The sequence below is a fragment of the Hemiscyllium ocellatum genome, chromosome 20 (assembly GCF_020745735.1).
Source record: "Hemiscyllium ocellatum isolate sHemOce1 chromosome 20, sHemOce1.pat.X.cur, whole genome shotgun sequence".
In the NCBI taxonomy this organism is placed as follows: domain Eukaryota; kingdom Metazoa; phylum Chordata; class Chondrichthyes; order Orectolobiformes; family Hemiscylliidae; genus Hemiscyllium; species Hemiscyllium ocellatum.
Window position 1 is genome coordinate 14,592,715 of NC_083420.1, and position 25,128 is coordinate 14,617,842.

Consider the following 25,128-nt stretch of genomic DNA (forward strand, 5'->3'; position numbering starts at 1 on the left):
GTTGTAACCATTCACAGATCGGCTGTCAGCCCATTTCGTGATCAACGTACCATCTTACTGGGGGCACAAGTGGAAGGGGTTTGCACAAGGTGGATTTAAGTGGACGGTATTGTCGCCCATCTGTTAATCCAGAATCTCAGGCTAATAAACCTGGGTTCAAATCCCACCACAGCAGATGGTGAAATTTGAATTGAATAAAAATCCAGAAGTAACGCTGATCATGAACCCATTGCTGATTGTCAGACAAGCCCATCTGGTTCATTAATTCCCTTCAGGGAAGCAAATGGCCATCCTTACCTGGTCTGGGTTACATGTGACTCCAGACCCACAGCAACGTGGTTGACTCTTAACTGCCCCCTGGACAATAAATGCTGGCCTAGCCAGTGATGTCCCCATCTTGTGAATGAATAGAACAAAATAAAAACTCCAGATGTAGTTCCAAACCACTCAGCCAAGAAAGGTTCTGAATTTGTGTTCAGATTGACAGAAACACTAATTACGTTGGTTTTGTTCCCTTGCTGATTCCTGACTCAGTTATCCTGTGGCAAAGTGAGAGGATTGTGCTACAGTGAAGATAGCACTGGGCTAGTAATCCAAAAGGGCTCTGACCCGAAACGTCGAATTTCCTGTTCCTTGGATGCTGTCTGGCCTGCTGTGCTTTAACCAGCAACACATTTTCAGCTAGTAATCCAAAAGCCCAGACTTACGTTCAGGGGCATAGCTTCAAACCTCACCACTGCAACTGGTAAAATTTGAATCCAGTGACTAAATCTGGAATTGAAAGCTAGATACAGTGATGGTGACCCTGAAACACTATCATTGATTGTTGTTAAAAGCCCATCTGGTTCACTAACGCTCTTTAGGGAAGGAAATCTGCCATCCTTACCTGGTCTGGCCAACATGTGATTCCTAACCCACAGCAATGTTGTTGACTCTTAACTGCCTGGCAATACCACTCACTTCCAGGATAATTAGAGATGAGCAACAAATGGTTTTGCCAGTGAAACCCACCTCCCATGCAATCATTTCTTTTTTTTAAAAAAAAGCCACAGCAACGTTCTGCAGCAATCTGTGCCATAGATTCACCACCCTCAGGCTCAAGAAATTCCTCTTCATCTCAGTTCTAAAGGGACGTCCCTTCACTCTGAGGCTGTGCCCTTGAGTCCTAGTCTCTCCTACTCGTGGAAGCATTTTCTCCATGTCCACGCTATCCTGGCTTCTCATTATTCTCTAAGTTTCAATTGGATCCCTCCCTTAACCTCTAAACTCCATCAAGTACAGACCCAGAGTCCTCAGCTGCTCCTGATGTGGCAAGCCCTTCATTCCCAGCATCACTCTTGGAAACCTCCTCTGGACTCCCTCCTTGCTTAGATACGGGGCCTTAAAACTGCTCACAAATGCAGTCTGACCCAATCCTTCTGCTGCCTCAACAGTACATCTCTGTTGTTGCAGTCGAGAGCATTCAAAATGAATGTTAACTTTCCATTTGCCTTCCCAGCTGCCAACTGAACCCTGCCCCAGGTTAACCTTAAGAGAATCCTGAACTCCCAAATCCCTTTATGCATCAGATTTCCGAAGCCTTTCCCCAGTTAGAAAATAGTAGTCACCTCTATTTTTCCTATCAAAGTAGGAATCCTTCCTCACATTTTCACACACAGCATTGCGTCTGCCACCCACTCTCCTAGCCTATCCAAGTCAATTGCAGCCTCCTGGCTTCCTCAGCATGACCCGTTTCTCCAACTATCCATCTGCAAACTTAGCAACAAAGCAACTCAGTCCCTACATTCTATGACATTACTATGGTAGGCATTTCTATAGTGCCTTTCCAACCTCAGGACATTCCAAAGTAATTTACAACCAATGAAAGTTTTGAAGTGTAGCCGTTGTTGCAATGTGGAAAGCATGACAGCTGATTTGGACCCAGCATGGTCCCATAAACAACAACATGATACCGGCCAGATTAGTCTGTCCTTTTTCAGTGATGCCAGGAAATATTGACCAGGAAATCTGGAAAGTAATATGTGCTTCTCGTTGAAAAGGACAATAGTTGGCAATTTCATTGGAGCTGCTCCCATTCACAATTAGTATGACAGTCTGCAGTAACCGCCATTAATAGGCAGTATGTCAAAATATTAGTGCAGGAGCAAGTCTGACAAAATTCTTAATCAATAGTTCAGTGACATTCATTTCCAAACCCATAGCGATGAGAGAAACTGGCCAAATAAATTTAGTAAAAATTTAAATTTAATAAATTTATTCTTTAAATATCTCCTGGAACTCAATGCAGAAAACAATCTCTGGAGGACAAGTCTTTGAGGCGTTATTATGATGCCTCAGACTGATTTACCAAAGTAGAAACTTCTGGCAGTGTTCTTTTGAAGAGAACAAGGTCAATATTTTAAGTATGATTTTTCATCAGATCTTTTGTGATGAGGATAATGAAGGGTCTTTTGCAAAGTATCAATTAATTCTTTTCTCAAGATGATGTGTATCGCCAGCATTTCAGTTGTCGTCACTGGTGGTTTTTGTTATTATCTATTTGTCTACATTGGTCTGTGTGTGACAGCTAAAAGGTTATGAGGTTGCTGTCTTGGCTTGAAAGCTGATTTAATGACATGAAGGAATGTGTGCACTGCAAGCTGGGCAATTCTCAGCCTCCCCCTCAGTAACCAGATAGCTGCAGTGTCTTGGTCCTTTGGATTAGATCTTATTACCTTCAATGTAACCTTAGTGAGGAATGGGAGGATTCACTGCTGCACAACATAATGTTCTTCCTAGGTTAATGCTGCAGGGTCTTATTAATTACCCGCTTCAAGAACTAAACATAGCACGCCAAACTGGGGCATCTTTACACGCAATTTGCGGACTCATCTACGTGGAGAAGTAAAGTTAGATGTTCCAGAGGGTATGAATTTCATCCTGCTACTCAAAACGGGTCTATAATAGTTACTGCTTTGACCAATTCCCCAGTACCCAATATTGAGAACAGTTTCTCCTGATCCGACTCGTCACTGGGCTGTACTATAAGGGGTTAAGTGTGACTGTGACACGGAAAGAGGACACAGAATCACATGATGTGATGAGCTGTCACATGACCGTGCTCTCTTGTGACCTTGTGGCAAGATGAAACTGCCATACGATGTTTCTTAACTAAATTTAATGTCTTCCTTAACTCAGCAGACTCCAAGTATTTTTCCACGCACAACAAAAACAGGGACAGTCCTGGGCTGGGGAAACTTAAGTTATGTAGCAGGTTGAGCCTTTTCTCCTTGGAGAAGCGAAGTTTTTTTTTAGATTAGATTACTTACAGTGTGGAAACAGGCCCTTCGGCCCAACAAGTCCACACCGACGCTCACCCACCCAGACCCATTCTCCTACATTTACCCCTGCACCTAACACTACGGGCAATTTAGCATGGCCAATTCACCTGACCTGCACATTTTTGGACTGTGGGAGGAAACCGGAGCACCCAGAGGAAACCCACGCAGAGGAGATTTGGTAGGAGTATTCAAAATAACAAGGAATCAGGACAAAAGGCAGAAATAATTTCCATTTGGAGAAAGACCGAGAACCAGATGGCACAGATTTAAATTAATTGTCAAAAGAACAACTGATGACACACGGGAAATCTTTTTAATCCAGCAAGGGCTTAGAGTATGAAATGCACTGCCTAAATGTGTGACGGAGATAGGATCTATTGAGTATTCAAAGGAGATGCTAATTATTAGCCACAGGGGGAAAATGTGACAGGCAGTGGAAAACGGTGAGGCAGCAGCACGTAGTGAATTGCCCTTTCAGAGGAGCAGATATGATGGGCTGAACGGCCTCCATCTGAGCTATAATCATCCTATGTTCCCATGCAGCACCATCAAAGGGTACTCTGCTCTCTGGCAATCCCATTTTATACATTTCAAACTGCCAGCTGTAGCTCAGAGGGGAACACTCCTGCCTCAGAGTCCAAAGGCCACAACCGAGAGGACAACATCTAGGCTGATCCTCCAGTGCAGCAATGAGGGAGTGCCACACTGTTTGAAGTTCCGTCTTTTGGGTGGGATAATATCCCACCTGCCTGGTACAGATGTAAAAGACTATGCAGGAGAGGGTGGTTCTATTGTCATCAGAGCAGTAAGACAACAAAAAGTAGCAGCAAAGGTAAACTCTGCCATTCAATAGGATCATGGCTGATTTCCACTGTTCCCATAATCCTTGACTCCCTTACCGACCAAACATTTGTCCAGGTCAACCTTGATGCACAAGTTTCAACAGCTATCTGTGATAAAGCATTCCACAGATTCACAACTCTCTGAGAGAAAATAGCTTCCTCCCCACTTCTGTCTTAAATTGGGTGAGCCCTTACACTGAGATTACACCATCTAGACATTCCCACAAGAGGAGTCAATCTTTCTGGTCTTACTTTGTCAAGCCACCTAAGAATCTCGTATGTTTCAATAAGATCTCTTTCTTCCAAACTCTAAGGAGCACAGGCGCGGTCTACTTAATCCCTTCTGTGAACAGGAACCTTCAATTCCAAGAATCAACCTAATGAATCTTCTCCAGATACCAGGATACCTTTTCTCAGATGAGGAGACCAAAACTGTTCAAAATATTCCAGGTATGTTCTAACTAGTGCCTTGTATTGTTTAGCAAGACATCCCTATTGATAAATACCATTCCTTTGAAATAAAGGCCAACATTCCATTTGTCTTCTGTATTATTGGCTAAAGCTGGATGTTAGCTCCTCGTGATTCTTGAGCAAGTACGCCCAAATCCCTCGGGGCTGCAACATTCTGCAGTTTTCCTCCAATTAAACAATATTCAGCTCCTCTGTTCTTCCTGTCAAAGTGTATAACGTCAAGTCTTCCACATTATTTTGCATCTGCCATGTGGCCCACTCGCCTAACCGTGTCCATATCCCTCTTTGTGTCATCTTCATCGCTTGCCTTCCCCCTATTTTTGTCATTTTGTCAATGTGCTGCTAGTATTTCATTGGCTATAAAACATCTCGGAACATCCTGCACTTGTGCAAGGCATAGAGCCATCGAGATCTACAGCACAGAAAAAGACCCATTGCATCTGCACCAATCAAAGACACAAACTTATCTATTAGAGTCATACACATGGAAACAGACCCTTTGGACCAGCTAGTCCATGCTGAACATAATCCCAAACTAAACTAGTCCCACCTGCTTGTTCCTGGCCCATAAATCTCCAAACCTTTCCTATTCATATACTTATCCAAGTGTCTTTTACATGTTGCATTGTACTTGCATCCATCACCTCCTCAGGGAGTTCATTCCACACACAAAGCACCCTCTGTGTAAAATAATTGCCCCTCATGTCTTTTTTAAATCTCTCACCATAAAAATGTGGCCTCTAGTCTTGAAATCCCCCCATCCTAGGGAAAAGACAACAACCATTAACTCTGTCTATACCCCTCATTATTTTATAAACCTCTAGAAGGTTGTCTCTCAACCTCCTACACGCCAGTGAAACAAGTTCCAGCCTTTCTTTATTCTACGACTTTTCTTGGTAAGTAGTCATTGGGAATTTTCAAGCCAGTAAACACTGTGCCATGGTGATCATACAAAACCATTGGGGATTCTCCCAGATCCAGACTGCCACAACTGCAATGGTAATCCTGGGGAAATGATGTAGAAGTTGCCAGCTATTCAATGAGGTTTTTTTTGCGCTCATTCTGCAGCCCCACCCCCGCCCCACCCCACACCCCACCCCCAACCACACACACAAACTCATGTTATATCTGGAGACTGTTCTGGAATATCAGGAGCTCCATGAGGTCTCAAAACATAAAGTTTGACAACTCCTATTGAGGAAACGCTGGACTGCAGTTTATTGCTTACAACAAATACATGGAGTATTGTGTGCAGTTCTGGAATTCACATTCTAGGAGGGATGTTTTTCACTGGAGAGGATGCAGAGAAGATTTACCAGCAATGTTCCCTAGGCTGGAGAGTTTTAATTATGAAGCGAGATTGGACAGACTGGGGTTGCTTTCCTTGGAGCATAGAGTACTGCTGGGCTGTGGGGGAGACACGATTTGAGATATATATAAACTTATGAGGGATATAGGCAGTGTCGATAGGAAGAAACATTTCCCCATAGTGGAGGGATCAATGAGCAGGGGCTATGGGTTTAAGGAAGGTGCGATGGGTTTAGAGGAGATGTGAGGGTGGGGGGAATCTGGAATTCATTGCCTGGGAGAGGTAAAAACCCTCAATACATTCACAACGTATTTAGATGTGCATTTGTGATGCCAATACAAACAGGACTGTCGTTCAAGTGTTGGAAAATGGGATGAGAATTATCAGGTAGTTGTTTTGCACAGACTTGACAAGCTGTAGGATTTTTCTTTCAGTGCTGTTGACCCCCCATGATGCTCGATCCCATAGAGATGTGGTAATGGATGTTATTGGATCTGTACTGGTAAAGGGAAACATGTTAGGCAAAAGGTTTTCTTTGAGCTGACAATGTCCCTTTGACGGTCAGTTTTCTTTTGTCGGAATTGAATTGGTGGCTCACCTGGATGAAATCCTACCACCAGACTAGGCCGGGCAGCACGTCCTGGCTCCACCATTGTCTCCCAGTACACGTGGTACAGCCCCTTCCAGCCGCTCAGATACACCCGCTTCCTGCCTGCGTAGGTCTCCAAGGGAGGCCAGAGAGTTGGCCCTGCCACAACCTCAGGCCCAATCATGACCACCTCGATGCCATCGTTGTGTGGAAACATACGAGTCAGCTCATCATAATCCGTACGCCTGGCGTTAAGGGTCTCTGTGTGAGAGGCACCAACAATGTGAATGGTGATGGGCCTCTCACAGGGGTCAATGCCAAAACGGTGCAGGGCGAATCCAATCGTAACTGGCCTTGCCAGAAAGTCAGTGGTCACCCGTTTGATGGATGCTAGTAGGTCCTCGTCTTCAGGCTGTGGCTTCCCAGCATTTTCCCACAATATCTTCATGTGCTTACAATTCAGAATGGTGCTTAGTTTGCTATCCAGGTCTTCTTGCATTAAGAACCACGCATCCCAACCATTCACCTCCGACACAGCTTGCGTCCAGTTTAGACTTGGAAAAGGAATGTCACCTGAGTAGTAAATAACATTGAACAATGTGTGATCACCTGGTTTCAACATTTAAAGGCCTCCCTCACCAAAACCTCAGCGTTTTAGCAAATGTTGATAAAGAGGAACCAAAAACGGAAATTGCTGGCGAAACTCAGCAGGTCTGATAGCACCTGGGGGGAGAAAGCAGAGTTAACATCTTGGATCAGAACTGATAGTAGCGAGGAAAATGTGGTATTTTACGCTGGAGAACACAGTTGAGGGTGAAGGGAGGAGGTTAGTAGATAGGTGGAGACAGAGCTCAGAGAGAGAGAGAGATATGAAAGGGATAAGCCGATAAAAGGATTATTGATAGGAGGCCAGGACAGAGGAGCAGCTGAAATAGTGAGAATGGGAGCTGAGAGTAGGATGAGAATGAGAATGAGAAACATGAGCAAACAGGTCAAGATGGGACTGCCTTTTTCAAAAGGTAAACGTGATTTGCTCTCCCAGTCTCAGAAATCCATCTTCTCCCAATAGGGTAGATCTTAAACCTCTGCTGCTCTGCAATGTCTGGACTCTCCCTCTCCTTCCCCTGCCCCCCACCCAACACTTTTCAATTATCCAATATCCCTTTTGAAAGTTACTAATAAAATCTGCTTCCAGGCACTGCAATCTAGCCCAGAGCAACTCACTCGCTTTGCTAAAACAAGCATCTCTTTGTCTTCCATCTGGATTCCATTGATAATGTTCTAGAATTTTCTGAGGCAAGTGGAGTACAAAGTTCTACCTTCTTAAATAATGGAGCGTAGGCAGACATTAAAGCCACAATCACAGACTGTTTGGTGTGATGAAAAGGATTAGTATTGTTGGTGACAATATTCAGACCATGCTGAAACTGAACTCCCAATACCTGTGAACACGAGCCACTCAATCAGTCGATCAATCGCCGCCCACTTTAATTTCTTGCATAACTTCTTGTGGACTGGCCAGCTTGCTCGTTGACAGTCTGTCCCGCAGTAATAAACATTCTGACATCTGCAATTCCAAACAGGCATCATTGGCAATTTTCCCTTGACTTTGCCCAATTCTAAGTTTTCTTGCTCTCACAACAAACTAACCGCTTGGTGCAATACAGGTCATTTTGTGAAGTCGGGATAATGCGATTGATGAATTGGGCACACCATTTCTAAAGTGCGAACTTTTAAAGTGTGAGTTGGCTGTAACACGATTACATCGCCAACACTTTAAGTGCTGTTTCCAAAGCGTGATTTTTCTACAACATGGGGTTGCACAAGAACACAACCATTGTGTTATAGAAGAACTACCTGATTTACTTCAATAGAACTGATTTCCTCTGCTCTTTTGGAAATTTACTCCATTCCCACTCCTCTGGATCTTTCCAAAGGATTTTCCATTCTCCCGTTCCATTCCCGTTGGTGGTAATTGGTGTGGGCACTAACAGTCTACTGGTGGATGGCAGGACTGTGCCCACTGTCAATGTCTTCTTCCACAAGTAAATGGGAGATGGCTACTTTAAGGAAGTGAGTTCATTGTCCGGCTAAAGCAATAAAAATGAATTACAGTAGCATGATGTAAACAGGTCATCATTTCTAGCCTGTTTCTGTCTTCCATAGATACTGCTACACCTGTTAAGATTGCTCACAATTCCTGTTTTAATATTCTGCCATTTTCCTTTTCACATTCGACATGGTTTTTAGATTGCTGTTGTGAAATGGATAGTGGGAAGTTTCACTGTATGAAACTGACCTACATGACCATCACAACCTGAGGTGTGACAGGACCTCACAGCCACTGGCCAGAGGTACGGGCGTTACCAGTAAAACAACGGGCCTTGTGGAATCATTTATATAATTTCCCTGGGATTCCATTCAATAGAATGGGGGCGGTGGGGGGTGGGGGTGGGGGAGGGGGGGGCTCCCCTCAGAATTTCACGATCTAAATGGTAAAGGATTGTTCTGTTGAGTAAATGCAAAAATTCAGAATCAATGGTTTTCTTTCAAGTATTTTGTTACAATACGCCTATTACCACTGGGTGAAAGAGAGAGAAGTAAATATCAGTCAGTCCATGTAATATTACTTCAATAGAACTGATTTTTTAATTCATTTACAGGATGGGGATGTCACTGGCTAGGCCAGCATTTATTGTCCATCCCTAATTGCCCAGAGAGCTGTTAAGAGTCAGCCAAATTGCTATGAATCTGAAGTCATCTGTAGGCCAGACCAGGTAAGGATGGCAGATTTCTTTCCCTAAAGAGCATTAGTAAACCAGACAAGTTTTTCCAACAATCGGCAATGGCTTTATGTCATCATGAGACTCTTCATTCCAAACTTTTTTTTGTTAAATTCAAATTCCACCATCTGCCATGATGGGAATTCAAACCCAGTTTCCCAGAACATTACCTGGGAATCTGGGTTAATTGTCGAGCAATAATATCACTAGGCCATCACCTCCCTCTTCCCCAACCCACTTAGAAAGATATTTCATTTTTAATCCTCTCCTTCCAAAGGATCCTTCAACTGTTCTAAATTAGCCAACTAGCTGATTCCAATTTCAAGGGCAGTGCCTCTTTCTCAGTTAGTGTCTTCCTGAAATTGGAAAGGGACTGATCTTGGGACAGAATCCACAAGTTGGATCCACAGTGGAATAGCCTGAGCCACTCGACAGGATTCATCGCTCATTAATTTGCTGTCACCTACCTTTTGCAGCGTCGCAGAGCCCTGGGATCTGCCAGCGCTTCCGGAAGCTTCTTGCACTCTGCGCAGAATTTAAATGTGTCCTCCATCTTCTGAAACATCTCCCGGTAAGTACGGATTCCAAACTCCGATGCACATTTCCTTCCCTCCAACGCAGCTCTGTATCGACAGCATGCCAATAACATTTAAAAATCGAAACTTCCCACCATCCATTTCACAACAGCAATCCAAAAACCAAATCCAGGAATTGTAAATACTTGGTTTTCCACAACATAATTTTCTATTTTAGTTGGAGAGCGAATAAAACGTTGTCATTTTTTATACAGAGTTCCTGTTACCAACATTGACTAGGATAACAAAGCTGAAATCGCCAAATGGGAAACACGATCATCAAAACTAAATTATAATCTATATCAGCACTTGTTGGATAAACACCAGCTGGAACACCAGGCAATCTCCCTTACCCAGTTTCAAATCATATTGTGGAATGTTTTACCCTCAACTGAGAGGGCAGGCGATGGCAAGGCCCAGAATTTATTAATATCCTAATTACCCTTGAGAAGATTGAGGTGAGCCACTCACTTGAACTGCTGCAGTTGTGTGGTGTAGTACACACGTAGTGCAGTGTAGTACACACGTAGTGCCATTCGGGAGGGAGTTCCAGGATTTTAACCCAGCAATAGTGAAGGAGCAGCGATACATTTCCAAGTCAAGATGGTGTCTGACTTGAAGAGGAACTTGCATATGGTGGTGTTCCCATGTATCTGCTGCCCTTGTTCTTCACGATGGAAGTGGTTCCAGTTTCGGAAGGTGGTGTTGAAGGAATCTTAGCTAGTGGAAAGTGCAATCTGTATTTCCCGAATGGGAGGAGACCTGAAAAGTGGCTTATCCCAGGGCACACTCTTAACTTTCCTAGTAACAAAGCCAATAGGTTAAGTAAGACTTTAACAATTCAAGTATGAATCTAGTCTATCATGGTTCTACAGTTCAATGTTTGAATTGATCTGTGTTTGATCATGTTAATCTGTTGACTGATCTATGTTCACTGACCTTGATTGATTCATGTAAACTGTAGCTTCCAGAGAAAGACAGGCGAGGCAGAGCTGTGTCCTGTTATATAGAAATCCTGGGATTGCTGAGCTCTTTTAAAGCACTATAAATTAACTTGCTGTAGGCTTAGAACTATATACTCTCTGCATTGTTCAGAGGTAAATCAGATACTCAAAATTTAAAAGGAATCAGTGAATAAACTACAATAATTGAAGTGCCATATTAAGATAGAAACCGGAATTATGTTGAGTAAATTGAAAGTGTATCTGAAACAAATCTACTGTGCTACTTAAAGGGAAAGAACAGCCAAGGGAAAGTTAATGCACATGAGAAAATATTTTATTAAAATCTCAATGTAATATTTTACCAAACGTAAAAGTTAAATGGGGAATGTTCACCTGTAATCATCATAACTTTCCATATTCAGTTTTGAAAGGATAACTTTGGACAGGCCTGGGACATTGTAATCCATAGCAGCAAACCCAAGTGAATCTGTGTAGACTCCTGCGGCACTCGGAGCATCAGTCACCTTCCTCAAAGATTTTTTTACCTTAGATTGCGACATGGTGCCAGTCTTAATGAGTCTGGGAGACACACACAGGTTAAAAATAATCGAGTTAAATATATTTCTTTCATTAAACCTTTGGTCACCTGGACTAATGTCTACTTATCTGTCTTGGCATCAAATTTTGTACAATTGCTCGTGTGACTGAGAAGGTTTAATCTCCTTAAAGACACCACATAAATATTGTCATGAATATCTCTTGGAACTTTGTGTTTTCTTGACTCAGTTCTTAGTGAGCACTGAAAGGAGAAACATCCCCAGTTTCTCACAACATTAGCATTTCACTCAGAAAAACTGTGCAGTGCTCCCTCAGTATTACACTGGACTGTCAGTCTTGATTTCCACGCTTGGGTCTATAAACCTGGAATTAAAGATGAATTGCATTGTTGAGATTTCCAACTATGATGGTATACTAACGTTTGTTCATAAATGTTAAAGCTTGACCATCCTTTGAGATGTCAAGTGCACAAGACTGATCAGAAACAACTTAAAATTGCTGGTCTGTGAGAAATCTTTAGTAAAATAACAATTCCCATATAAAATTAGAATCTTTGCAGAGCGAAGGAGGATCATTAAAAGGGATTCGGAATAAATCTTGGATTCTCCCTGAGAAAAATAAGCATAATTAATTACTAATGTTACGAATGGACCCTGGGTGAGGATCCCTATGGTATGATAATTCTGGATGGGATGTCTCAATTAGTGAGGATGACCTGTCTCCCCTTGCTTTCTCAACACTCTCCCACAGTTGGTTGTTAGTTTAAACAAAAGGATTCTTTATCTTTAACCAAGCCAAATATACTAACATATGAACATGATCCATTTTAACCAGCTTTTGCAAACTAAAGAGTAAATTTATTTGCTACTAAAAGGTAAAAAAAAAAATCACACACACACACACACACACACACACACGTCTGTAATTAATAGATTGAGGCAAAAGTAAATGTTGGAAACCAGAGTTTAGATCAGAGCGGTGCTGGAAAAGCACAGCAGGTCAGGCAGCATCCAAGGAGCATGAAAATCGATGTTTTGGGCAAAAGCCCTTCATCAGGAATGAAGAAGCTGAGTGATATTATATATGGGTCTGATACAGAGAACGGACAGAAGTTCCAATGATGATGTCATGTGGATTTGCCAACAGACCGGCCTCGCCTGGATCATGAAGGAGAGAGGCCTTCTAGTCCTCCTCAAATTCTCTGTAACAATGTCTCTAATATCACTGTAACCTGGACCATGCAACAAGCTACACCTAGTTAACTACAAGGGAGTCTTCTAGTCAGAGCAGAAAGTGGTTTCCACTGCCACGTGACCAAGGCAGCTCTGTAAATCCTTACACTTACAAAGGATGCTTGTTGCTACTTCCTTCTAGAGCAATTGAGTTGACTTGGCCACTCAATACAGTGAGCTGTGTGTGGATTTGATTTGACTGTACAATACAGGGTGATGTGCGTGGATTTGATTTGATTGTTTGTACAACACAGTGAGCAGAGATGTGAGATCCTCAGAAACAATTTTATCAGCTATTCATGGAGCCAAGTCAGTGACAGGGGAGATTTCAGAACACTACAGAAGAAAACCTTGTGACCCGATTTGCAACAAGAAAGAGTAGTGATGGTCAGTAAAGATATTTCAGACTTTACACGGAACACTTTGCAAGAAGAAAATGAGCAGCTCCCTGGAGAAGGTGAATGAATAATTCCAAAGCTGTAAGGTGGTGATTGTGGGAGTATTCCCAGGTCAGAGTTCAATGGTGGACAAACAGACAACAGAGAGTTCAGGTATCTATCTGCAAATCACGAGTGGTCAGAGGAAGCATTCCAGGCTAAAAGTGAGAAGTTAAAGAATTTCTTCTAACTCTGATCAAACTCTCAATAATATATTTGCAACAAGTCAGTTGTTTCATTGTCACCAACACTAATACTAGCTTTAAATTCCGGGTTTATGTCACGAACGAAAGTGAAATTCTGCAGCTGGTTTGGTTGGATGTGATAGTGTCACTGGATTCGATCTCTGGATTACTAGTCCAATAACATTGACTAAAAACAGTAGCAGTGCAGTTAACAAGCTAATGTGAAATATCGATTTAAAGTTTGTCTGTTAATACTTTGTTCAGCACAATTGTACAAACAAACAGCGACCACCACAGGGAGAAGCCTGACTGGACAGAGACCCCCTCACCCCCCACCACAGGGAGAAGCCTGACTGGACAGAGACCCCCTCACCCCCCACCACAGGGAGAAGCCTGACTGGACAGAGACCCCCCCCATCCCCCCACCACAGGGAGAAGCCTGACTGGACAGAGACCCCCACCCCACCCCCACCACAGGGAGAAGCCTGACTGGACAGAGACCCCCTCACCCCCCACCACAGGGAGAAGCCTGACTGGACAGAGACCCCCACCCCAGCCCCACCACAGGGAGAAGCCTGACTGGACAGAGAACCCCCACCCCCACCACAGGGAGAAGCCTGACTGGACAGAGAACCCCCACCCCCACCACAGGGAGAAGCCTGACTGGACAGTGATCCCCTCACCCCTCCCACCACAGGGAGAAGCCTGACTGGACAGAGATCCCCTCACCCCTCCCACCACAGGGAGAAGCCTGACTGGACAGAGACCCCCTCACCCCCCACCACAGGGAGAAGCCTGACTGGACAGAGACCCCCACCCCACCCCCACCACAGGGAGAAGCCTGACTGGACAGAGACCCCTCAACCCCCACCACAGGGAGAAGCCTGACTGGAGAGAGACCCCCCCCCCCCCCCACCCCCCACCACAGAGAGAATCCCTGACTGGACAGAGACCCCCCCACCCCTCCACTACAGGGAGAAGCCTGACTGGACAGAGACCCCCTCACCCCCCACCACAGGGAGAAGCCTGACTGGCCACAGGAGCTAATCCCACAAAGCAAGCACTTCATAAACGTGGAACATACATCAAGAAATGTTCTGAAAAAGTCATATCAGACTGAAAAGATCAATTCTGCTGCTCTCTTCACAAATGCTGCAAACCTGCTGAGTTTCTCCAGTGTGTCCTCTGTTTCAGATTTCCAGCATCCACAGTATTTTGCTTTTATTCAAATACTCTCTTGTTACGGTATGGGAATTAGCGGGACACAGACAGAACAGAAGTGCAGCTTGCCGCCTGTCTGTATTCTTACTCTGGTGGGGTGTTTGTTATTTCACACGTTTGTACAACCTTACCTTATCTATCACCTAGCCTCCAAACCTTTGGTTCCCACCCATTCACAAATCATTTACAACTCTGGGGACTGATTCCACTTAGTCAGTGTAGTAATATGAGCAGAATTTCACCTTGGACAGATGGCAACACCACATTTTAGGGTCAATGTCCTCACTATGTCCTCTTAGGAAATTGCACATTCCTGACACCTTACAGCACAACCCAGGCAATAATCACTGATACCTTTCAACAGAGCCCCAACTCAAGGAGCGTCTCCAGCTATTCCATTTTAAGTAGCATCGGATATCAATTTATAAAAACTCCTCAGCTGTCCTGATACTTAACTGTGAGTGTAATTTGAACCAGTTTTAAATGTATCGAAAGGATTAAGAAAAATATCCATTTATTCCAGATATGCTGTTTGCTTCATTTATCTACTGAGGTGGACTACAGGGCATGCGATGAATTGTTTCTCTTGTCCTTGTGCTGTCAGCCAGCTTTCTGTGAAAATGTTAATTTTTAAGGAACCTACGGTTTGTTTGGATCTTAGGGTTTGCTATATTTGACTGCTGCAAAACATTAGTTACACTCAACACCAGCTAGCAATACGGGTGGAATATACATTGAAAAGTTCTGAAAAAGTCACATCAGACTCAGTAGGTCATACAGGACAACTCAGGGGACACTGAAGAGAAATTTGGCGTTGACAAGCAAGAGACTAGAAACCAGGTGTGTGTGTGTGTGTGTGTGTGTGTGTGTGTGTGTGTGTGTGTGTGTGTGTGTGTGACAGAGAGAGAATAGAAGGAGATTCTTGATGAAGGGCTCTTGCCCGAAACACGTCGATTCTCCTGCTCCACGGATGCTGCCTGACCTGCTGTGCTTTTCCAGCACCATACTCTCAACCAAGATTCTACGTTAGGCAGGGCTACCATTAGCTGTACTGCTCAAAGCAACTGAACCACATGGTTTTTGTTCACTTGGGGCTCAGGGAAGTCTTACAGCAATTAAATAACTGTGTATAATGAGGGCTTAGTGAAGTTCTGGGAGCTGTGAAAGATCTGTGTGTGACTAATAGCTTAATGCAGCAGAGAGATGTGGTTGAAAGGTCAGAAACAGTAAGTGCCTGGTGCAGCCGAACCAGGTTCAAGCTCAGGAGAATCTAAAAGTCCAGGAGCAACATTAGTTGTTTGTGAAAAGCTGGAGCTAAACATGCCAGTTAATCCTGGAGTGATGTTTCCAAGGATCCAGTGCAGCATCATTTCAGTAAAGGAATATCAACCCCAGAACATGAACAGTAACTGAGGCAGTTTCTAAAGGAGTTTCAAAACTAGTTTGTCAAAACTGGATAAGTTTAATCCATTGTAAAGTTTTAACTAAATTTGATGCATTTACTATTTGTTATATCCTGTGGGATGTTCAACCTGTTAGGAGAAAGTGGGCACTGCATATGCTGGAGATCAGAGTCGAAAAATGTGGCGCTGGAAAAGCACAGCCAGGCAGGCAGCATCCGATAAGCAAGAGAGTCACGTTTCGAGCATAAACCCTTCATCAGGACTGATGAGGAGCTCATGTTCGAAACGTCGACGCTCCTGTTCAAACCTATATTTGCCTTATGGTAATTCAGGATATTAGAATATAGTTCATACCTAACTTTGCACAGTTTAAAACTTCTTTGTCAATAATCTTTGCACATTTCAGTTTTGTTTGTAATAAGCTAAATATTCTTTGGTTGACAAAAGAAAACTAAATTGTTTCTAATAATTGACCAGATAGAAGCTAGAAGTGGCCATGTCACTACAATCGTTTAAAAGTAAAATGTGTTATGACCAGTGGAGGAGTGAGACTAGGAAGGAATCAGTGTATCTCTCCAAACATGATCATAACGGACTTCAAGTGTTTCACTGCTAAAGCATTTTGAAGTTTGTAATGTAGGGAAAACACTGCCAATTTATGCTCAGCAAGCTGCCTTAAACAGCAACAAGATAAATGACCAGACAAATAACTTTTTTGCCCTTTCCCAACAATGTCAGTCAGGATACTAACTGAGAACCCGTTTTTCTTCTGGTTGGCATAGTGCCATGGATGTTTAAACCTGCCTAAGGGGCAGACAACTAAACATCTCACCTGAAAGATGGCCCTCCAACAGTGAAACACACCCTCAAAACTGCACAGGAGTGTGGCAGCCTAACTTTTGTGGCCTCGAATCCCCGGCATTGAATCCATAACCTTCTGGCTCTACCCCCGAGATACAACTGGTTAAACACAAAGCATTATGAGCTTAGCATTCTGATACTGACCTAAATAACAATTGATGGAAAATCTTTACATGCCAGTCAGATAACACTATTCCACGCACACTTCGAAATGTTGGATTGCTTTTGATGCTGCTAAATATTTTCCTGATTCAATAATATTTGGCAGGGGCTCCATATCTTTTGTCAATGTAGTAAAGTCATGTTGGCGCTGAGGTCTGGAGATTGTTCAAAATTGAGTGATCCCAGATTTGCTACAGAGTAGTGTTTTCCATTCCAGCCCTGTGCTCCTCGGTTGAACACAGTTGATCCACAGACCCTCTACTGAGAATTCTGGCAGTATTCTACATTGTGTACATTCATTCAGCATGAAGATGGGATGGCTTGCTTGTGCTGTCATTGTTTAAAAAGGAAGATTGAGAAATAGACACTCAGCATCTGTGTCTTGGGTTCTCTCTGACAGACCAACATCTAATTATTGAAGCAGCTAATGTGACACCCTTTTTGCAGATACACACAAAATGTAACATCCACCCTTTCAGTTGTCTTAAAGGCTTTGTTCATTCACATCCAAGGATTTCAGCAAGTGGGATTGAAGGATTGAGGGGACAGTGCGACGGAGGGATTGGGAACTTCAGGAATGGAAGGAGGAATTGGGTACATTTGGAATGGAAGGATTGGGAACATCAGGGAGAGGGAAGGGAACATGGGACTAGAAGGGATTAGGAATGCTAGGGAGTGGGAGGCAGTGGGAAGACCAGAGAGTGGGAGGGGTTGAGAATGCCGGGGGGAGGGACAGAATGGGAAAGTCAGGGAGAGTGAGGGATTGAGAACACAGGGGAGTGGGAGGAATAAGGAATGTTGGGGAGTGGGAGGGATTGGAAACATCAGAGAGTGGGAGGGAGTGGGAATACTGGGGAGAGGGAGGGAGTGGGAATGTTGAGGAGAGGAAAGGATTAGGAGCACCCGGGAGAGAGAGAGGGGGAGGGAACATGGGGGAGTGGGAGGGATTGAGAACATCAGGGAGAGGGAAGGAGTGGGAATGTCAGGGAGAGGGATGGAGTGGGAATGTTGAGGAACGGATTGGAGCACTGGGGAGAGGGAGGGAGTGGAAGGGATTAGGAATGTTAGGGAGTGGGAGAGTGGGAGGGGTTGAGAATGCCGAAGGAGGGACGGAGTGGGAATGTCAGGGAGAGGGAGGGAGTGGGAATGTTGAGGAAGGAATTGGAGCACTGGGGAGAGGGAGAGAGTGGGAACATGGGGGAAGTGGGAGGGATTGAGAACATCAGGGAGAAGGAGGGAGTGAGAATGTCAGGGAGAGGGAGGGAGTAGGAACACCGGGGAGGGGAGGGAGCAGGAACATTGGGAACAAAATGCAGATGTTGGAAATCTGAAACAAAACAATAAAATTCTGCAGAAGCTGAAGAAGGGTCATTGGACCCGAAACTTAACCCTACTTTCTCTGCACTTAGGCTGCTGACTTTCTCCAGCAGTTTGTGTTTTCCTGTCAGGTTCCTGCTCACCTGTATTGACATTTCCACAAACACACACACGCAAAAAAAGCGGGGTTGCACAAGTTTCCTGCTGCTCCCGCGGGCTGCCCGAATAAGATGCAGTTTTTTTTTCTCTCTGGAAGTTCAGTAAGGCAGGTCGCTACATGCTAACGACCTGAGTCCAGAACTGCCCGTGTGTGCATGTGGGAGCTGTCAGCAGTGTATTAAAGGAATCAGCACTTCCCTCGGTGTTAAGTCAGGGGGAGGAGCAGAAACTGCAATCTCAGCCCTGCCACTCAAAGCACCCACGGGCCAGTTATTAACATTTATAACGAAAATATAATTGACTTACTAACTTAATACGAAAGTACTTTACAGTTCCATATACCAGCGACCGCTGAGGTACACGTTTGAAATAATATTTTTGGCTGTCAACATATAATTTGGGGCAGATTTCTTTACCTGCAATATTTTGAAATTGACGAGTAATTTCTGCCAGAAAATGCCTCCGAGTTTATAAATAAAGTGGGTTGCTTGGTGGCATGGTTTTCCTATTATTGCTCAGGACAAACAAAACTGAGGATTGAACTGAATTCCAAGGTACGAAGTTGCTGCTATTTTGGGGGAATTTCTTGGTTACTATGAGGCAATTGGCTGCAAAGCAGGGAGTGGGGAGGAGGGGGAATGGGGGGTTATTCCTCCGAGAGATTGTAGGAAAATCAGTCACTTACCGTTCCCAGTGTCTCAGTCCCTCACTGTCCCCAGCGCTGAGTGGCAATTCCAGATGAAAAGTGGAAGTGCAAGTGCAGTCTATTCCCAGGTATGTGCCCTCAAAGTACGCCCGGACTCCACCTCGCTTACGTTCCACCAATGCTGGGGCGTGGTAAGGGTATACCCTTCTCCAGCGAGAATCTTTTACAAAATAAAACACGACCCACGCCTGATGTGTTTCTGTACCCTGCCTCAGCGCTGGACTAGTACCCGGTGGTGTGATTTTTAACTCAGAGGGGCGATGCATGTAACTTGAACTTTGAAAACCCGCTCTCAAAGTATATACACATCCCAGTTAGTTCATCCCCAGTCATAAAAACAGCAATAAAAAATCATGAAGTGGAAATGTACATAAACGAATATTTAATATGCTGTCTTAGTGATATCTAGCAGAACCATCAGGGATACACTGGGTACCACCAATCCTATCTTGTTGGCATTACTCTACATTATTTTTAATTCACTCCCAGGGTATGGGCATCACTGGCTAGACCAACATTTATTATCCATCCCTAATTGCCCAGAGGGCAAAGTAAGAGTCAACCACATTGCTGAGAGTGTGGAGTCATATGTAGGCCAGACCAGGTAAGGATGTGAGTTTCCCTCTCTAAAGGACATTAGTGAACCAGATGGGTTTTCTGACAATCGACAATGGTCATCATTAGACTCTTAATTTAAATTTTTTATAGAATTCCTTTTCCAACATCTGCCGTGGCAGGATTTGAACCCAGGTTGTTGATACCAAGTGGGCAGGATGCCCTACAGAAGTTGGGCTCAGTCTTAATAGAAGAGGTTTAGTACATATTACCTAATACTGTTACATTACAGCTGAGATACATGACAATGCATGATAAGATCTCAAGCTTTACTTAGGGGTAGGTACACCTTACTGCTCCAGAAACACACAGACATCTGACTCAGAGAGCACTGAAGAGCATTGTTACAGCTCCTCCCAAGAACAGCCCTGAGTAGATACTTTCTCAGCAACCTCGCCAGTGATCCTGTTATGAGGAGTTGCTCAGCTCAGCTGGCTGGTTTTTGATGCCAACAGTTTGTACATTCCTATTTCTGTACCAGCTGAAGTCACCAGAAAGATCCTGCCTTCTTGACCTCACCCAAGGCAGAGTAACCAGCAGGTTAAATTCACTATCAGTTGTTGCTCTAATGAGGGAGTGACCCTCTGGGATTTTGGTGACCACTGATCATGTCTGGAGCAGGTGGGTCCTGAGCCCAGGCTGCCTGGCTCCAGAGATAGAGACACTATCACTGTGCTGCAAAAGCCCCCAATCCCTTGTAGCCTGATGGCCAGAGTTTAACAAATGATGTTGTCAGTGGATTAGTTAGATTTTTAGTAAGGGACTCAAGGGCGATAGGGAAAGGTAGGAAAGTGGAATTAAAGATTATCAAATCAGCCTCTTTGATTGACAGTGCAGACAAAAAACAATACAGCACAGGAACAGGACTGATGACTCTCCAAGCCTGTACTGGCACATGTTGACAATTCGATGAGCAAAATGACACACTTCTGATCCTACGTTGTATGGTCTTTTAAGTCCTGAAAAATGGTCACTGAACCTGAAATGTTACCTCTGCTTTCTCTCTCCACAAATGCTACCAGACCTGTTGAGTTCTTCCAGTAATTCCTGTTGTCGTTTCTAATTTCCAGCATCTGCAGTTCTTTGGTTTTTTTTTGTTCATATGATCTAATGTCCGTTACCTCTCACTGGTTGAACCACCTTATACAACATTCTACAGTCAAAGGAAAGTTTCAATTGCAGGTTTAGAAGAAAGAGTGTATGCTGGAATTCTGTATAGGTGTAGTTTTAAGAGTAATGAGCCCAAAAATCCAAGTTAGTTAATTAATAGGGTAAACAATTGCCTCATAATTTTGTCACTGAACTAGTAATCCACTAACAAACTAGTAAGTCAGGGGACCTGGGTTCAAATGCTGCCATAGCAGATGGTGATGGTAACTCAATGGAAAAGGAAATCTGGAATTAGGACTCTACTGATGACCGTGAAACTATTGTTTATTATTGGGGTAAGGCCATCTGGCTCACTAATGCCCTTCAGGCAAGGAAGTCTGGATTATATGTGACTACAGACCCACAGCAATGCAGTTGATTCCATCTTCCATTTATTAAGGCTGACCATTAAATGCTTATGAAAGAACAAAAAAAAATTGCTAGTATTTTTATAACACCTCTCATTCTAAAATGTTCCACAGCTCATGATAGGGGCACCAGCTTGCAGGATTTGAAACCAAGTCACACAAGGCGATGTTAAACTTTGGTCAAAGAGACCATATTTAAGGAGTTACCTTGACAAAGAGAGAGATAGAGCTGAAAATGTGTTGCTGGAAAAGCGCAGCAGGTCAGGCAGCATCCAAGGAACAGGAGATTCGATGTTTCGGGCATAAGCCCTTCTTCAGGAATCATTCACATCCTCCTTATAATGTGGCACTCTAACTGTACCTGAAGAAGGGCTTATGTTCGAAGCATCGAATCTCCTGTTCCTTGGATGCTGTCTGACCTGCTGCGCTTTTCCAGCAACACATTTTCAGCTCTGATCTCCAGCATCTGCAGACCTCACTTTCTCCTCAAAGAGAGAGATATCCAGGGACAGAAAGGTTTTGGGAAAGAATTCTGGATCCCAGAGGAAAGACAGCTGAACTCAGCACCATTAGTGATGGAGCAACTAAAAAATAAGAGAACCTCAACAGGCAAGAATCAGCACAGTGCAGGGTAATGGGAAGATTGTAGGGTCACAGGAGATTATAGATATGGGGTCACAGATTTGAGCACAACGATGAGTGTTTAAAATGGAGAACTTTGGGAGCCAATGCTGCAAAAAAGGCCTGATTTTTCATATAATTTGCAGTTAGAATCCACAATAGTGATTATTTTATACACAGAGTTAGAGGATTTGGCGCTGGTTCACATCCTCCTTATAATGTGGCACTCAACCGTACAAACATCCCAGCTGAGGACTAACATGTGTCTTATACAAATTCAATACCACCTCCTTGTTCTTGTACTTCATGCCCCTATTAATAAAGCCAAGGGCACTGTATGCTTTATTAACTGCTCTTTCTCTCTCCACCTGTCCTGCCATTTACAATAATCTGTGCACATATGCACTCAGGTACCTCTGTTCCTGCACCCACTTAAGAATTGTATCCCTATTTTATCTTGTCTTTCAGCATTCTTACTATCAAAGTACATAACCTAACATTTCTCCACATTGTATCTCACCTGTCATGATCTGCCTACACTACCTTGTCAATTCCCTCTGAAGTTCCCCACTATCCTCACAGTTTTCAATTCTTCCAAGTTATCTGCAAATTCTGAAATTATCTCTGCACACCAAGTTCAAGATCATAAATGTATGGATATCAGGAAAACCCTGGGTCCCAATACCAATCCCTGGGGAACTCTGTTGCAAACCTTCGTCTAGCCTAAAAAGTATCCATTGACTATTACTCTCTGTTTCCTATCACTCAACCACAGGTATGCATGAGATGCAAATACAGGAAACTTGCTGTCAAGAAACTCAACCCGCCTTTAATGTTCCAAGAACATAATTGCAAACTTTCATCTCACCATCAAAATTGGTTTTTGACCTTTTGTGCAATTAAGATCTCCTGCCTACCTTGCTTCCTGCTCCCCAGAAACTGATGAAGACTTTGCCAGCAGAGTTTGAGGTGAGGGAGCTCTGCTTATCGGTACTCAATGACCGACCACTACGGTTTCTCAATGCCAGGCAATTATTCAAGAGGATCTTGTAGGAATCTGACGACTGGTCAGTGGACTCAAAGCATTAACACAGATGCATTTCTCTGGTACTTTATGTTTTTGTTTCTGATCTCCATATTCTGCAGTACTTTATCTTTATTCAAGAGTCGCAACTTGCACTGGACATATAAAAATTTAAATTTCAAAAAGATGCAGGAACCTGTTACTCTGAATAAATTTATCAGTGCCTCACTTTCTCCACATTGAACAGTAGCCTCTCCCATGGCTGGACAGTTACAAATAACTGTTTGACAGCTTGTCTCAAATAACTTCAAAAACTCTAAGATACTATCAGTGAATGAGGGGCATTAAGTATGATAATAGAAAACATACTAGGAAAGACGTGCATATGTAAATTGAAGTAACATGGTCACAACCTCAGTCTCTTGAATCAAGGACAAGTTTTTTTTAATTTCATAAGATATAGGAGCATCATTAGGCCATTCAGCCCATCAGTTCTGCTCCGCCATTCAATCATGACTGATGTTTTTCAACTGCATTCTCCTGCCTTCTCACTGTAACCCTTCATTCCCTAACTAATCAAGAACGTATCTCTGTCTTAAGTACCATCAACAGCCCTCTGAATTTCACAATGAACTCCCAATTTCACCTTCACCTGGCTGAAGAAATTCCTCCTCATCTCAGTTCCAAAGGGTCGTCCCTTCACTCTGAGGCTGTGCCCTCAGGTGCTTACTCATTCAAGTGGTTAAAACGCAAAAACATCCGATGTAGTGGTGGTGAGTAGCATCGATGGCTTTAAAAGGGAAGGAGATAAGTGTACGAGGAAGAGGGGCGTAGGTTATGTCAACAGGGTTCGATGAAGTAGGTTGGGAGAAGATTCATGTGGAGCATAGCCACCAGCACAGAGCATTTCAACCCAAGGTCTGATTCCCCCCTAAGGAGTATGTGGTAAGAGACTTTCTACTTGACCATAAACCATCTCAGTGTTTTCCTAACTTTAGACTGATATATCACCTTCCTTCAGGAAGACTTTCCTCATTTCATCTCCAGTTCCATTAAGGAAATTACCATTACAGGGAGATTTTAAAATAAATAACTAGTACTGTTCAAGAAATTCAAACTCTGCACCGACAACGGAACTGACGTCTCTGGCCTTGGGCCAAAGCAAACCAATTAATCTACTCAAATTCAAAGAAGTTCTGGATATAAACACTGATTTATCTGAAAAATTAACTTTTTCTCCAAATGCTGCTTTGACCTGGTGATTGTTCACAACATTTTTTGACATTTCCAACATGCTTTAGTTTTAGTCAGTGTTTTGTCACTGATTATTATTTTGTTCAGATCCACATTTTCAAGCCTGAAATAGGAACCATCACAATATAAGAGCATAGACATAGCAGCAGAAATAGGCTATTCAATATGATTTAGCTGACCTGTTAATTTTTAACCCCACGTTTCTGCCTTTTCCCTACAATTATTGATCCCCTTATTGATTAAAAATCTGTCTCAAAGGCATTGTCCTTTTGGATTCTGTATGTAATTTGAACTAGGAATCTTTCAGTGACAGGAGATATAGTTATTGTGAAAAGGTGGAGACAGAAATAGTAATGTTGTTAGTCATCTATCTTTAGATACACAGGAGCAGCATGGTGGCTTAGTGGTTAGCAATGCTACCTCATAGCACCAGGGTCCTGGGCCCCAGGCAACTAACTGTCTGTGTCGAGTTTGTACATTCTCCCTGTATCTACGTGGGTTTCCTCCGGATGCTCCAGCTTCCTCCTACCATCCAAAAAGGTGCAAGTTAGGTGGATTGGCTATGCTAAATTGTCCATAGTATCCAGGGATATGCAGGCTAGGTAAGATTAGCCATGGAAAACACAGGGTGACTCTGGTTGGATGCTCTTCAGAGGGTCGCTATGGACTCGAAGAGCTGAATGACCTGCTTCCACACTGCAGGTCATTCTATGATTTTGGAGAATTTCCTGAGCATTCTAAATGAGGTTACAGATTCACTGCAGTAGTCCTTCTATTGGGAATGTGGCTGTCACTAGTTAGGCCAGCATTAACTGCCCATCGCTATTTGCCCTGGAGGAAGTGGTGTCTTCCTAAACTGCTTCAGTCAAGATGTCGGTGCACTCACAATGCTGTTAGGAAAGGCGTTCCAGGAGTTTGACACAGTAAGACCGAAGGAATGATGATATAGTTCCAAGTCAGGATGATGTGTTACCTGGATGGAAACTGGCAGGTAATGGTGTTCCACTCATCTGCTAGGATGCT

The 25,128-nt window shown here is 43.5% G+C and overlaps 1 protein-coding gene across 1 annotated transcript in view; it reads right to left on the reverse strand.

Moving 5' to 3' along the window:
• The window catches only part of LOC132825576 (putative protein MSS51 homolog, mitochondrial), a 34,185-nt gene extending 15,077 nt beyond the window's left edge, over positions 1–19,108 (reverse strand). The window contains exons 1-5 of the mRNA XM_060840955.1: positions 19,054–19,108; positions 11,227–11,412; positions 9,782–9,937; positions 7,974–8,098; positions 6,541–7,104 (exon numbers count right to left, since the gene is read on the reverse strand). Of these exons, the coding sequence (XP_060696938.1) occupies positions 6,541–7,104; positions 7,974–8,098; positions 9,782–9,937; positions 11,227–11,393 (1,012 nt within the window). The 5' untranslated portion in view covers positions 11,394–11,412; positions 19,054–19,108. The remainder of the gene's footprint in view (positions 1–6,540; positions 7,105–7,973; positions 8,099–9,781; positions 9,938–11,226; positions 11,413–19,053) is intronic.
• Between the last annotated feature and the right edge of the window lie 6,020 nt (positions 19,109–25,128).